General features: G+C 34.4%; 1 protein-coding gene across 3 annotated transcripts in view; it reads left to right on the forward strand.

The window, feature by feature from the left end:
• Window positions 1-16,605, forward strand: part of SNAPC1 (small nuclear RNA activating complex polypeptide 1) — a 29,784-nt gene extending 13,179 nt beyond the window's left edge. For 2 of the 3 annotated variants that reach the window (XM_077769022.1, XM_077769013.1), the window contains exons 8-10: window positions 2,427-2,577; window positions 12,507-12,605; window positions 15,251-16,605. In XM_077769022.1, coding sequence (XP_077625148.1) covers window positions 2,427-2,577; window positions 12,507-12,605; window positions 15,251-15,303 — 303 coding nt within the window. In that variant the 3' untranslated portion in view covers window positions 15,304-16,605. Of the gene's footprint in view, window positions 1-2,426; window positions 2,578-4,799; window positions 6,727-12,506; window positions 12,606-15,250 lie in introns of those variants that run through there. The other variant, XM_077769032.1, reaches the window with a different exon arrangement.
• The last annotated feature ends 259 nt before the right edge of the window (window positions 16,606-16,864 follow it).

Consider the following 16,864-nt stretch of genomic DNA (forward strand, 5'->3'; position numbering starts at 1 on the left):
CTGCATTCCTAAGCCATCTTTTACTTTTTCTCCTGTAGTTCTCTCTCTGGTGTTTACGTAGAATTTCAATGCTGTTGTTTTTTATTGTCTTCCAGCTTTTAGTACTACTGATCATGGGAGGTTTTTGGACTTTCTGTCCCTGGAGTTTTGAAATTTCATAATAATGTAACTTGGTGGGATTTTTTTCCATCGCTGCCCTTGGCTCTCAGGGCAGGCATCCTTTTGATCTGATAGCCTTCAGTTCTGAGGAGTTTTGTATATTGTTTCTTTGATCGTATTTTTGTTGCATTCTTGCTTCTTCTCTTTAATTTTTGTTTTCTTTTCTGTTTTCAGTCCCTGTTTTCAGGGAGATTGCCTAAACTTTGTCTTCTGAACCATTATATTCAATTTTTAATTTCTGCTGTCTTTTTTATTGCTAAGATTTTTTTTCTTCTTCTCTGATTCCTTTCTTAAAAAAATTTTGTTTCTGGATGCAGTATCTTTATCTTTTATCTCCTTGAGGATGTTAATTTCAGTGTTTTAAGTTTCCTCCTCCCCCCTAGAGTTCTTATTTTTGATTCTTTTGATCTCTTTCATTTTAGTGGCTTTTTTCAAATGTTTGAAGAGCTTTAGATCATAGTTAAGAGTGGTCATGTAGAGCTACAGCTTTTAACCTCAGTGTTTCTTTTTCTTGGATGTGGTCATTTTTACCAGAGAGCAAACTTCCATTCCCTTGTCTGGGGGAGGAAAAGGTAAATAAGCCCAGCTGCCAATGTTTTGGGGAGCCTACAGAGAGAGTCCCTCAAGAAGGTTACTGTTCCTTATGCAGATTTCACCTAACACTTGCATTTGCAGTGAGAGACTGTCCCTTTCTTCTGTTATATCATTCCTCAAGCCTGCAGCTTAGCCTCTCCAGAGAGCAAGGCTCCTGTTTCCTGCAGGAAGTCAGTTGTTGAGTTTTCAGGTTGGGAAATGGAACACGATTACTTTTGTAGATTTTCAGCCTATCTGACATTTTTGTTGTCCCATTTCTGAGGACTCTAAGTCCTGATCCACTTGGATCAGCTTGTTTTAATAGTAACTTCCTCAATATAGGCAATTAGATTTCAGATTTCTTCATTCACTTAAGTAGCTGTCACTCATTATTTTCTGTTACCTCTGTTTTGTGAGTTTATTCATTTTTAGTTTCTTACTCTCATTTTAGTGGCATTTTAGGAGTTAGCACTGATAAATGTATGTGCTTAATCCCATATTTTTTCCTAGATCTTTTTTATGAATCCAAGAATGTCTTCATTCTGTGGGAAATTACTATCATTTTCTAGTTGTAGAAATGAAAAGGAATAAACAAAAAGATTAAAAGTGAATGTAGATTTATTAAGTTTTACATATTTCCTGTCCCACAGTAAACTGAGTACAAAATACTGTTGAATGAAGGACAATTCAAATTGTTTTAAACCAGAACTGTTAGTGCTAATTGATATTTAATATGTATCTTTAGACATTATGAAAAACCTTTTAAAAGTTACTAAAGAATTAAATTGTAATTCCCATAAAGTGTTAATAAAGTGTGCCATAGCATAGCCGCAAGTTTTTCTTTATTGAGGTACAATTAATATATAATGCATGGTAGTCTTTAAACAATTGTTAATACCTACACTGTGTTATGTGGCATTAACTGAAAACTCCTGTAAGGACTCTGCTTAAGCAAGTAAGGGAATTCATTGACTGATGAAACTAAAATGTCCTTTCACTGTCCCTCCATTTCTTACCTGGGTTGCTTTCACTGTCTTCAGGTGTTGTCCCTGACAGCCAGCTTTGCCATGGTCCCAGCTTTAGGTTCAATAGAACGGGAGAATTTTCCTTTCTAATAGTTAACCAGAATTCTAAAATTGAGTTATGCCGGCTATGATAGAGATCACACGCCCAAAATCAGGGGCCATGGGAATGTGAAATTTGACTAGAGAAATTTGACTAGATCAGCGGCACATACCTGGAGCCAGGCATAAAGTAGTTCCACTCAAAACACATGGTGGTAACTAGGGAACATAAATGTTACTAGAAGAAAGGAAAAATAGGTTACTAGACAGTGGAAAACAGCACTCATCCTTTATACCTGTTTCCCAGCCATGCAACTACAACTGCATTTTAACCCAACAACTACATTTTGTACCCAGTTTGAGTAGTTGGTGATGACAGCTGCAGAGACCCTTTCCTATCGTAAAGATAGAAGAGTATGTGTGTGTATATATATATATATATATGCGCAGATATATGCAGATATACGCAGATATATGCAACAAGTATTATGCAAGCCAGCATTATGGTAAAGTACTTTATGATTTTTATTTTTCCTTATTTTTGATTGTATATTTTTCTTGCCCTAAATTATCAGCCAGTTGGATTCATTTTGTGTTTCATTGTGGTTAATTGGATTTCTCAATCTTAAGGCATCCAAGTCAAGAAGGCACCGTCAAGTCAAACTTGACTCTTCTGACTCTGATTCTGCATCTGGTCAAGGACAGATCAAAGCAACTAGGAAAAAAAGAAACAAAGAAACATTGAAATCAGCAGGAAGGAAAATGTCTTCCAAAAACAGAGGTAACTTTTTAAAGTCTTTTTGAGACTCAGCAGGGATAATGGGTCTTATTTACAACTTCCCGTTATCATTTTTTTCAAGTTATATTCCTATTTTATTTTCACTTTTTAATAGTATATTTATTATTTCAAAAAAATTTTTAAGTTTACTTGTTTATTTTGAGAGAGAGGATCCTAAGCAGCCTCTGCACTGTCAGCACAGAGCCCGACGCAGGGCTGAAACTCACAAACTGTGAGATCATGATGTAAGCTAAAATCAAGAGTTGGACATTTAACCAGCTGAGTTACTCAGGTGCCCCTATGTTATTCTTTTAAAATATGTATATAATGTGATAATTATGACCTTAGATAATTTTGCAGAATAAATACATCCAATGAAAATTGGACAAATTTACAAAGATAAACATGAGGATTAGATACTTGTTTGAGAACGTTGTGAGATTTAATAAAAATAAATAAATTAGTTATTTTGTATGTAATTCCTAAAGAAATGACATTTTAATAGTTTAATTTTTAAAAAATTACATAAGTAATATATATTCACCATACATAAAGTTTGAATCTTATTAGCAGACTCAGGAGAAAAAAGAAAGCATTAGAAGCATTAGTAAATATTCAATGTCTAATATAAAACACTCCCAGCTACTAGAGCAGTATATGAAGATACGTTACAGCCTTTTAGCATTGTTTTCCTTCCTATATTGAGGCAGTGGAAGGAGAATTGAAGCTAAGTTCCTTTAACATAGTCCGGATAAGATTAAGGTCAGCAATAGTTGCTTGAAGTACGCTGAACATTCAGAGGAGGAGATACTGTATTTGTTAAGGGTAATCAAGAAATATTTCAAAAGCAGATTTTTAAAGTTCTTTTTTACAAGGCTAGCAGATACTAGGAAGAGAACTGTTAGACCAATCTCACTTGTAAGTATTACTGATAAAAAAAAATCCTGTTACATGTATCAAAAGAATCCTAGGTACAAAACAGCTTGACTGGGGTACCTAGGTGGTTCAGTGGATTAAGTGTCCAAACTGTTGATTTTGGATCAGGTCATGGTCTCATAGTTCTAGAGAATCGAGCCCACATTGGGCTGTCCGTGGACAATCTGCTTGGGACTCTCTCTCTCCCTCTGTCTCTTCACCTCCCCTGCCTTGCACATGTGCTCTCTCTCTCTCTCTCTTAAAATAAACATTAAAAAAAAGAAAAAAAACCCACAAAAACTTGACTGGGTACATTCGTTCCTGGATGCAGAGATGGTGCAATTAGTAACCTATCAGTAAAATTTGCTATACAAATAGGTTAAAGGGGAAAATGTAAATTCATTTTTAATAGTTACCCAGAAAGACATTTGATAAAATCTAGCATCCATTCTTTTTTTTTTTTTTTAATTTTTTAATGTTTTTTTATTTATTTCTGAGAGAGAGAGAGAGACAGCATGAGCAGGGGAGGGTCAGAGAGAGAGGGAGACACAGAATCTGAAACAGCCTCCAGGCTCTGAGCTGGCTGTCAGCACAGAGCCCGACATGGGGCTTGAACCCACAAACCGCGAGATCATGACCTGAGCCAAAGTCAGACGCTTAACCAACTGAGCCACCCACGTGCCCCTAGCATCCATTCTTGATGAAAAAAAGAATCCTCTAGATTAGGGGGTCAGCCAAACTATTGTAAAAGGCCAGAGGGTAAATATTTTAGGCTTCATGGGCTGTATGATTTCTGTCACAGCTACTCAGTTCTGCCATTGTAAGGTGAAAGTACAGACAATATATAAGTAAATGAGTGTGTTACAAAAACAGGTGGTATGCCAGATTTACCCTGGGCCCATAGTTTGTCAACCCTTGCTCCAGATAAAAGAAGTAGATGGTTGTTTCTTTAACTCAGTTTTAAATAGTGTATGTGAGTATTTGACAAAAGGCCACTTCATGCTTGTTAGTAATATATAGAAGTATCACAATTGTATTTAATATTGATTTTGAAGGGCTAGGCCTATCAGTGTAATTAGGCAGGAGAGTGAAGTAAGATATGATTTTATAAAGGTTATAAAATTATCATGACTTATAAATGACTGATTTTATGTCTAAAAGTATCTTAAAGAGAATTCACTGAAAAGAAAATAGTAACAAAAAATTTAGTAAGTTAAGGGATATCACTATAGACCTTACAGAAATTAAGAAGATGATAAGGAAAAATTAGGAATACCTTTTTTAAAAAAATATTTATTTTATTTTGATAGAGAATGTATGAGTGGGAAAGGGGCAGAGCCTGATGTGGGGCTGGGTCCCACGAACCACGAGATCATGACCTGAGCTACAATCAAGACAACTTACTGAGTCACCCAGGTGCCCCTTAATACTTTTCTGCCAGTAACTTAGATAGCTTAGATAAAATGGATATATATTTTTTAAAAGGCATTTCCAAAACCAATACAAGAAGAAATAGAGAATCTGAGTAGTTCTATTTTATAAGAAAAATTAAATTCCCAGAAAGCTTTGTTGGGAATTCTAGCAAACACTTAAGAAAGGAATACCATTAATCCTGTTCTTTCCAAAATCAGAAGAAAAAACACTTACCAGCTTATTGATATTGTAAGAAAAGACAAGTAAAGACCAGTATCCCTCATGAACGTAAATGTAAGAACCCTTACAAAATGTTAGCAAGTTGAATCCAACAGTATATTAAAAGGACAATATAGTAGAACAAACTAAAGTTTATCCCAGGAAAATGAGGCTAGTCTATTGAGAAAATAAACCAACATAATTCACCATATTAGCAGAATAAAGGAGGATGACTATGTAATCATCTTAGTGTATATAGACAAAATATTTGATGAAATCCAGCATCTACTCATGATAAAAGCTCTGAGAAAATTAGGGTTAGAAGGGAACCTCCTGAACCTGATAAGGGACTTCCGTGAAAAACTACAACTAACATCGTACTTAATGGTGAGACCATACTTTTCCCCTAAAATTGGAAATGAGGCAGGGATGACCACTCATTGCTCCCCGTATACATCATATTGGAGGTCCTAGCCAGTGAAGGCAAGAAAAGGAAGTAATAGACATTTAGATTAGAAAGGAAGAAATAACACAAATTTGTCTTTTTGCAAATGAAATTATTTTTTACACAGAAAATCTCAAAAATTCTATACACTAGCTACCAGAACTAAGTGAGTTTAGCAAGGTCACATGTTACAGGGTTAGTATTTCTCTGTGCTAACAATGTAATCATTAGTAATTGAAAAAAATGTTAAGTATAATAACACCCAAAACACAAAATACTGTGGTATGTAGGTAATAACATATGTTCAGGTTCTAGATGCCGAAAACTAGAAATCAATGAAAGAAATCAAAGAAAAATTAAGCAAATGGAGGGATAATATGGACTTCATGGATTAGAAGACCCAATATGTTAAGAATCAACTAATCCCAAATTGTTCTGTAGATTAAATGTAATCCCAACAGAGTTACTTTTTTATAAATTAACAATCTTATTCTTAAGAATGTAGGGAAATGCAGAGAAACTAGAGGAGCCAAACCAGTTTTGAGAAGTAACTGTAAAGCTTCAGAAATCAAGACAGTATGCTATCTGCAAAAAGACAGACATACAGGGCAATGGAAAAGAATAGATAGCTTAGAAATAGATCGATACTTAGGTGGACAGTTTATTTTTGACAAAAGTGCAGAGACAATTCAATGGAAAAAAAAGATAGTCTTCAATAGATGGCACTGATACAATTTTATATCCAAAATATCTGAAAAACAGACCCTCAACTCATACCTCTCATCATTTACAAAAATTAATTTAAAATGATCACAGACCTAAATATAAAACCTAAAATTATGAAACTTGTAGTAAAAAAAAACCCTATAGAAAATGTGGTCTTAGATTGGGCAAAGACTTTTTATATATGACATAATAAACATAAGCCATAAAAGAAAAAAATTGATAAATTGGACTTGCCTCAAATTAAAATTCTTTGGAAGACACTGTTAAAAAGAAAAGACTAGGAGGGGAGGGGGGCAAGATGGCGGAGAAGTAAGGAGCTCCGTACTTGCACTCGCGCCCATACATCACACAGAAAAGATCTGAAGCCATTGGAAACCTTACAAAACCTGAGAGATTGGGAGACAAAGGACGCAGAATCCACTGAGAGAGCCTTCTAACGTGAGTGCGAACCGGGGAAGATAAAATCGGGCCGGGATCGGAGACTNAATAAATAACCTAATTAAAAAATGGGCAAAAGATTTGAACACTTCAAAAAGAACATATAGATGGCAAATAAACATATCAAAAGATGTTTAACATCTTTAGGTATTATGAAATGCAAATTAAAAACATCGTGACATTCTACTTTTCCCTGTTGGAATGGCTACAAAAAACAAAAACAAAATTGACAATACCAAAAGCTGATAAGGACACAGAACAATTTGAACCTTTGTACATTTCTGTTGGGAATCCAGAAATGGTGTATAGTCACTTTAGAAGACTGGCAATTTCTAATAAAGTTAAACACACACTTACCATATGACCCAGCAGTTCTACTCTTTGGCATTTACCCAAGAAAAATGAAAAAGTATATATTCACATAAAAATTTGTATGTAAAAGTTCATAGTGTTTCCATTCATAATTGTGAAACATTGTAAATAGCCTAAATATCTTCAACTGGTCATTGGATAAACTAATCATGAAGTAAGTGGATGCTACACAGGAGTAAAGAAACTACCGATATATGTAATAGCATGGGTGACTCGTATGCATTGTGCTAATACAGTGCTAAATATATGAAGGAAGACAGACCCAAAAGGCATGTAAGACATTATGGAAAAGCAGCTCTGTAGGGACAGAAAACAGATTATTGGCTGCTAGGAACTGAGGTTGGAAGGAGGTATTGACTGCAAAAGGGCACAAGGGAAAACTGATGTGATAGAAGTGTTCTGTATTCTGGGTTGCAATGGTAATCACACAGCTGCATTTGTCCAAACTCCTAAACCTATAATTGAAAATGGTGACTCTCATACTTCAACAACCAAAACAAAACCAAATGAGAGGACATGAAGAAAAGACTGATTTAATTATATGTAAAAATTCTGGAAGATTAGGGGCGCCTAGGTGGCTCAGTTAGTTAAGCGCCTGACTTCGGCTCAGGTCATGATCTCACAGTTCGAGGGTTCGAGCCCTGCGTTGGGCACTGTGCTGACAGCTCAGAGCCTGGAGCATGTTTTGGATTCTGTGTCTCCCTCTCTTTCTGACCCTCCCCTGCTCATGCTGTCTCTCTCTCTAAGAAATAAATAAAACATTTAAAAAAATTTTTTTAAAAATTCTGGAAGATTAAAATGTTTTTTCTAAGGTATCAAAGAGAACTTAGGTTTTGAAAGCTGCAGGAGCATTTTCTATTAGGAATCAACCTTTACACAAGTGCGGAGAGAGGTCAGCTGGCCAAGCTGCCTTCTTAATCCCCTAAAAAAACACGTAGTGAAACAGGTAATGTGTGTGTGTCTGTGTGTGTGTGTGTGTTTAATGTGGTTGAGGAAAAAAGGAGAAGCAAGTGCAAGATGGGAAAGAAATTAAAGTTTTTTTTTAATGTTTATTTATTTTTAAGAGAGAGAGAGGGTGAGTGGGGAAGATTCAGAGAAAGGAGGGGATAGAGAGATATAAAGTGGGATCTGTGTTGACAGCAGAGAGCTTGATATGGGGCTCCACTTACGAACTGTGAGATCATGACCTGAGCCTAGTCAGACGCTCAACTGATTGAGCCACCTAGGCACCTCAATGAAAGTTTCTTTTTATCTTAAATATTTGGCAGATGTAATTTACGAAATACCACTTCCTTCACTATATTTTATCACTTAATGTAGTTACTTAAAACATTTTCATCACCTCTGAAATTACCTTTTAAGAACTGGTTCTATATCACATCCAAGATTTGTTATTGAATTTACTTAGGAGTATTAGGGAGGATTTAACCCATGTGAAAGAAAGTGGCTCAGAAGGTATTATAAATACTCTGAAGCAGAGGTGGTTTGTTATTCTGTATCTTAATAAAAAGCAATGTGCTTTACTTCATAGTTTCTTTTTAATCAAAAATTCAGTTCCTTAAAGTGGAAGAGTATTTTTGATTCATGCTCTTCTCAGAGAGACACCTTATATTCCATAAAACGCAAAAGAGCTTGTAAAACTATTTGCAGCACATATAATAATGTTAACATTTTAAATTTTAGGGGAGCTCTTGCAAATTGGTAACAAAAGGGCCACCACTCAGTAGAAAAATTGGCTTAGGAGATGAGCAGGCAATTCACAAAGTGCAGACAGTCAACATGCATATGAAGAGATACTTAATCTCAATAATTAAAGGAATATAAATTAAAATACGATTTTTATATATTAGATAGGCAAAGGTTAAGAATAAGTGAATACCAATTGATAGTGAACGTTTGAAGAGGTAAAATCTTAATTTAAGTGGGGGTATAAATTGGCACATCCTTTTCAGACAGCAATTTGGAATCATCTATCAAAATTTTAAAAGTACATGTCTTTCAATATAGCAATTTAATTTCTCGGAATTTATCCTTTACAAGTGACAAAAATAGGACATTCACTGCAGGATTATTTGAAATGGCAAGTACTAAACAACTCAAGTGTATAACATTTAAAAGTTGGGTATATAAAATTGTCAGTCCATATGAAAGAATATTTTGCATTTCTTAAAAAGCTAGAGAAAGTTCTGTGTATACTGCATGAAAATATGTTCAAAATATATCAAGACATTGCTTAGTAAAATGCCTTTTTTTTTTTTTTTACTTTTAAAGACTTTTTTCTTTAAGTTTATTTATTTGAGAGAGAGAGAGAGAAAGCATGGGAGGGATAGGGAGAGAGAGAGAATCCCAAGCAGGCTCCACACTGTCAACGTGGAGCCCAATGTAGGGCTTGATCCTGCCAACTGTGAGATCATGATCTGAGCCAAAATCAGGAGTTGGGCACTTAACTGACTAAGCCACCCATGTGCCCCAAAAATGTCTTTTTAAAGAGGAGTATGGTTGCATTTCTGTTCATAAAAATATTTGTAGACATCAACACAGCATATATCATTGAAGAAATCTAGAAGCTTGTTAACAGTGGTTAATTCTCAGGGATGGGATCTTGGGAAATTTCCAAGTCCATAAATTTCTGTAACACTTGAATTTTATGTGATAACTATATGTTACTTTAGTAATTGGAAAAAATCCAAAGCCTTGTTTTCTTTTTAATAAAATAAATGTAACAATAATTTCATAGGTTTAAGACAAGTAGAGGGATTAGCATGTAAAAAGTCAGGGTAGTTGGAAGTATAGAGTGACTCCATTTTGCCTGGAGTGTAAAGGATGTGTTGAGTTAATGTAGAAAAATATGTTGAGGATTATAGTATCACCAGCCCTGAAATGTGGAACCATTAGACTTTGGTAGGCAATGGCGAGTCATCTGAGACTTCTGAGCAAGAAAGTGGTATGACCAGTTTTCTTTGAAGAAAATCAATCTGGGTAGGTGGGGACAAACTGAAAATAGGAACACTAAGTAAAAGGCTGTTTAGGAGTAATGAGCATCTATCTGGCCAGGTGGTTGTAGGAATTAGACAAGCAAATAGGAGAACCAATGTATATAACCAAATATAGATGTAATTTGGATGTATATAACCAAATACAGAGGCTGATGGAGAGGGGTGAGATAAGGATGCTTAATGCTTAAGCAACTGGAGGAATATTGGTGCCTTTAACAGGAATGATGATCATAGGATAAAGATTTTCATTTGTGGTAGAATTTGACCCAATCTGCCTTTTTAGGTTCAATTCCTATAATGGCTGTCTGGCATGGTACATAAATTAGTGCTCAGTATATTGGTTGGATTTACCTAAATCTGTATTATTTAAGCTTTAGCTATATCTGTTCCCGATGCCTAGACTATAACTTGCTCATTTCTGGAAGAATATCAGTAATAGTAATGATATGATCATGAAGAAGATAGCAGCTATTATTTATGTTACACTTATGGTCTGCCACAGTTTTTTCACAAGGTCACCTAGCTATAAATAGAGCTGAGATTTGAATAGCATTCTGTCTGAATCCAAGTCTGAATCTTTAATTGCTATACTTCCTGTTGCTCAGGTAACTGGAAATATGGATCTGGAGCTCACATTAGGCATGCAGCTAGGTACATTGTATTCTAGCTGCATGTCAGCCAGTAACCATTTGTTTTGAGATTGAGCAATAATCTTTAGTTATAATTGTGTCCCACACTGTTAGCTTTGAGCACAGTAGAACCATCTACTGGTGACTGAAGTTCATAAGCTTTATTTACTGTATGGACTTTAAGATAAACATCTGAAGTTTGGGTGCTTACTTGGTTCCTGTCTGCATGATAGGTGAGGTGAAGCACTGTATTTGTGTTTAAGGGCTTTTAGAGAATGTTGCTTTTTAGTTTTTAAACTTGATGTAGAAATCCATCTCTAAAATGTAGTTAATCATCATGTGACTAGATGAAAATTGTTTCTCAGCTGTCCGTGTTTAACCCAGTCTTTTGATGTTGTTGGATAGATTGTTAGATTGTAAATGTGGATTTAGGGAAAAATCATTAATAGTGGCTATGGATGGATATCGCTAAAAGATTGTGAAGAACAGTATCAGTAACTTTGAGTCAGTTGTACTGATTATAATTCTGTGAACTGAAAAAATTTATAGGTTCAAGTTTAAGAAAAACACGTGATTAAATATACAAAAAGATTTCCTAAAACTATCATCTTAAAAATCATGTAGTAATTTACTGTAATTAATATTTATGATTTGCAAATAAAAGTAAAATTCTATTTTAATGACTGAAGGGGAAACTGGTATTATTTTATTAAGTTTGAACTGTGTTAAAATGGAAGCTTATTGCTACTGCTTACTCAATTCTACCTTAGTCTGTTCATTGTATAAAATCTAGACCCCATTAAGGTCCCAGCATACATACGTTCAGAGCAGAAAGCTTAAACATATTTTCATTCAATTTCTTGCCTTATGTGCTGATAGGTACAGATTAACATATGTGCTAACCAAAATACTGCGGTATAAAAAAAGTCAAATCCGTATTTAATCATTTAATATTTATTGAGATCCTACTATATGCCAGGCACTTTTCTAAGTGCTGGAGGTACATTAACTTAAATCAAAACCAGGTATCCTTGTGAAACTTACATTCTACTGGGAGGAGGCAGATCATAGAGAAAAAAATTCACATATAATAATAGATCAGGTGGTAAAAGTATTGTGGAAAAGAGTTAGACAGCATAAGGAATAGAGAATGACTGGATGTGGGTGTTGCTGTTGGGACCTGAAAATTATGTGCTAAATGAGACCTGGCAAGAGTGGTGTTTGATAAAACTGATTATGATACTTCTTCAGGCACCAGAAGGTTGATGTAGAAAAATCTCTTGGAAAATTGGAAAGTCAATGGCAAACTATGACTAGAGAAGTCTGTTTTGTAAAGTATATATAGTGAGGAAAGAAAGTATACATTTTAAAACAAGGCTATTAACTTTAAAATTACATTTGTGATTAATTTGTGTTAATAAAGTTGAAGTAAACACATGATTATTCCCTGATGACTGCAGATATAACCCGTGATGTATGTGACTAAATAAAGCTTGACTAAGATACTCCTGTTTGGTTAATTTCATTTTTTCCCTTTTCCTCCATTTTCTTTACTTTAATGGCAGCCTTAGATTATTTTCAAAGCATAGGTACAAATGTATTAATACTTAAAAACAGATATATGTTTTAAAATGCATATTTCTCTTTACCATTACAATTTTAGCTTTTAGTTTAAATATCTAATTTTTGTTATAATAATGACATTATTTGTGTAAAAATTTTTCTCAAAGATAAACATTCTTTGCTTTTGTATAAAATCATTTTCCCAACTATTTCCAGATGACATCCAGAACGTACATAAAGAAGATAAATCTTTAAGGCTGAGTATGCCTGTAATTACAGAAGAGGAGGAGGACAATGCAAGTTTTAGTGAAACAGGTACAGATAACATTTTGTTAAGCTCCTGATGGGAGGTTTGCTCAGAGCGTCAAGGGTTAGAGTCCTTCAAGAGCTTGATGGTTGGCTATATGTTCCTGTGATACTTTCTTCTTAGACGCTTTGGGGAATTTTAGTACTAATCATACCATAAATCATGACACTTAAAAGTAAATGTTAATACAATAAATAAATGGAAAGGAGTGGTAGTGGTCGATTGAGGTGAGAAGTGAAGGATAGGTAACATTCCATTATTAGTAAGTGAACATGCCTCAGCATGAGGATGTCTGCTTGAGTTCTACTAACAAAGGGAGTTACAAACTTTTTGGATAAAACTTTAAAAAGATTTTATTGTTAAAAAATAGTTATTTCATATTCTAATGTAAAATTTTCACCTATGAAGTGATGATTGTAAGTATTTAAATAGTAGTAAGTTGCATGATATGAATTAAATGGCTATGCCTTTTAGTGTTGTTCCAGTTTTCATAATTTGTAGTGTTTATTAAACAACAGTTTAAATAATATTATCTCCAGTAATAATGATAGTATTACAGAGAATAAGTTATATTTAGCAGGCTAGGCTTGATAATTGGTAATCCATCCAATGATAATGAATATAATGTAGATTAAGAATAATGTCCTAGGACTTTATTCATTTTGGTTTTGTATTCATTCAGCAAGCATTTATTGAGTGCCTATCATCATGTTTCAAACACTTAGCTATATACAGGGCTACGAAGATATATACTACTGGAATTTAAGAACCCTTTTATTTTGATCACAGTTATGTAGATCTGAGCAGTGACTGGCTCATAGTAGACTTAAGTAAAGGTTTGTTGAATGAATCAGATCAGTCTGTGCCTTCAGGAACCTTATAGTTTAGTTAGGGAGAAAAACAAGCCAGTTCATTATGGTGGAGAGAAACAGAGTGTTACACAAATATATAGAAGACAGAATAGACATTTAAAAGGGAATATTTGTTCCTTCAGAAATGTGAATGCTCCTGTGATTTGCTTATGGCAGCGTAAAGTAGTTCTTTACAATCTTGTGATGAGTTTCAAACTAGGTTCTTTCTAGTCTTGGTTCGCAGCTTTGTTTGTGAGTCAACAATTAAACACAAATGCACACTTTTACAGCTATCTGGCAAGTCCCATTTTGTCAGTTTGCGGGGGTCTGGGTGGCTCAGTCATTTTAGCATCCAACTCTTGATTTCAGCTTAGGTCATGATTTCACCGTTCAGTTGGACTGAGCTGTTAGTGCAGAGATTCTTTCCCTCTCTCTGCCCCTCCCCGTCTCAAAATAAATAAATAAACCTTAAAAAAATAAAATCAGTTTGTGATTTTTAAAAATTTGGTTAAATCATGACATATGCACACAATTTAACAAGTAAAATGATTTTTTTTAAATATTCGTTATAAGAAGCCACGGTCTTCTGACTCTGACTCCCATTTCTTCCTTTCTTAATCACTTTTGACTCTTTACTGTTTTGGTGTTTACTACCTCTATGTCTTTAAATAGATGTATTTTGTCACTTCATTTTGTGGATTATCTCTTGATCTTCCACTGAGAAAGCAAGGATTTAGTTCTCTTTAATATATTTTTCACCTCCCACCTCAAACATATGTATACTTCCCAGTGTCCAGCCTCCCAATTTAATTATTATTTTATTTCTATCTGTATTCAGCATTTACAAAACATTATTGGCAACAGAGCCATGTAATATATTATGATTCTTCCTTAATCTGTACATTTATTATTTTTCCTAGAGAGTTAATAACTTTTTTTGCCTTATTTTTTCCTCTGTTGACCTAACACTGATTTGTCCTCAAAGTTCTTCCTCATTTGTATGAATCTTCTCTTGGGATATTCATACAGAAAGCATTTTGTCAGTTTTGTCTTTTTAAAGGAGTCTTGCAGACCTCTGACCTGCTTTACTATGGACCACGTACTCTCTCGGCCTGCTGCTCTACATCCTGCCCGTTGCTCTCTTCTAGGAATCTAGAAGGTTCCTGGGATCTTTTTTCCTCTTAGTTTCTTCCTTGTCTTTTCTCATTCCTTTTCCTTTTGCTCTTTTTTTGTTTTTCACTGGTGAGGAATATTTCACTTCTTCACATCTTTCATAATTTTCATGTTTTTGTATCCTCTGTTATTTTCTTTGTTTTTAATGATCTGTAATTTTTAGGTTCACAGTTGTTTCTCTATAACACTCACTTGAGTGTTGGTTGCAGCACCTGCTTTTGTATCCAAAAAGATGTGTGGTACACTTGTGGTTTGGGTTACATTTTCAGGTTTAATTGAAATGAAAATCACATCTTAGTCACTTTATCTCTCTTTCCACTGGTCTGCATACCTTTCAGATCTGGTTTACTGGGTCTGTGCTCGGTATAGGAAGAGCCGACCCCTGTGAAACGGCTTCAAAGTAGCTAATTATTAAATAGGGTTTAAGAAGACTAGGATTTACATTGGCAGATTTTCAACTGCAGTATATATCCTTTTGAAAAAAAGAATCATGTGTGTTAGCTTTAGCATTTCTTTTTGGAGCTTTGTTTGAAGGCATCCCAATTAAAGAGCTATATAGTTTCAATGTATGTTATCAGTTAAAGTATTATTTTTTAGACCTGACAGACTTCTTAATTTTATGTCTTTAGAGTTTACTGCACCCAAGAGGAAAAGAAAATCGAGAACAAAGAACCTGGTGTAGAGTTCTTAACTTGACCGTTCTGACAGAAGAAAAGATTTATATTTTGAATATTGAACAGGAAGACTGCCAGTATTAAAAATAATTCTTCTGGGAAACTGTAGGTTATTTCTTTGAAATAGCAGTATCTTAACATAGTTCTAGAATAAAGGAACATTAAATTAGAAATAAGAATTTACTTCAAAATTTAATTTTAACATTTCTGTTTATGAAATCTGCATAAATGGAAATAGTTTGGATTTAGAATGTAAAAGAAATATTCCTGCTATTTGCAGATTATTACTGTTTCCTATAACTTTGATGTTTTACTTACTACAGTTCTGATAATATTAACTATTTAAAATACTTGTTCTTGAAATAGTAATGTTTATTACATGCAAGTGGCTAATTATATTTATAGTCTGGTAATGGATTTGTTTATGGTGTGTATTAACTATTCTGTATATTGTATGGTTAAGTGCAATACAGTTTTTCCCTTATTTGCTTTATTTTTAAACATATGAAACTTCTGTGGTCCGTAACTTAAATGATTGATAATTTAGGAAGCCCAGTTTCTACTTCTGCATTCAATTAAATATTCTATGGTGCTTGTTTTAAAGCTCCCTTTGGCCTAATTATGAATGTATGTATGTATTTTTGTGTATGTATAGATACATGTATGCATGTGTCCATATGTACATATATTATTAGTTCAGTACCTTGTTTAAATACAACATTTAAATACTAATTATTTTTCTAATAAAACCTTTAAGAGTGGTAATGTGAATTCTAGAATATGGTGCTTGTACAGAAAAAAAATTTCTATAGCTTTGTGGATGTGCCTCTGTTTAATATCTCATTTAAGACCTTATAAAATTTTTTTAATGTTTTCTTTATTTTTGAAAGAGAGACCAACAGAGTGCAAGGGGGGGAGGGACAGAGAGAGGGAGACACAGAATCCAAAGCAGGCTCCAGGCTCTGAGCTGTCAGCACAGAGCCCAATGTGGGGCTTGAACCCACAAACCGTGAGATCATGACCTTTGCTAAAGTCGGACACTTAGCTGACTGAGCTACCCAGGCGTCCCACATTTAAGACCTTTAAATGGAGATCACTTAAGTCATGTTGTTTGAATTGCTGCCATTAGCAGACCATCTCCACACCATGTAGTTGGCTCTACCTGTCTTACAGTTGATTATACTCCATGTTATTTTTCTAGCATTGTATATTCAGGAATTTTGCAAATGTCCTGTGAGTGAAAATGTGTGATATCTGTCATCTTTTAAAATCAAAATACTAATGCTAGCCCAAATAAACTTTTATAAGAATCTATGGTATCACATTAGCTTTTAAAAATATTGTTTCCCCTGATTTCAGATGTTCCCGGTACTAGATGGGGAGGTTTTCATAGTGTGGACATTGGTCAGACCTTCTGGGATTTAAATGTTTTAGTGATGGGGCACTTGGAGGTATGGATCCATTATTGGCCTCTTGTATACCAGGTTACTTGCTAGAGCTTGTCTGATCATTAACATTTACGCACATTGTAGAGTTAAAGTTTCCCTCTGTTTTTTCATAATAGTACTT

Source organism: Crocuta crocuta, unplaced genomic scaffold (assembly GCF_008692635.1).
Source record: "Crocuta crocuta isolate KB4526 unplaced genomic scaffold, BGI_CrCroc_1.0 scaffold10, whole genome shotgun sequence".
NCBI lineage: Eukaryota > Metazoa > Chordata > Mammalia > Carnivora > Hyaenidae > Crocuta > Crocuta crocuta.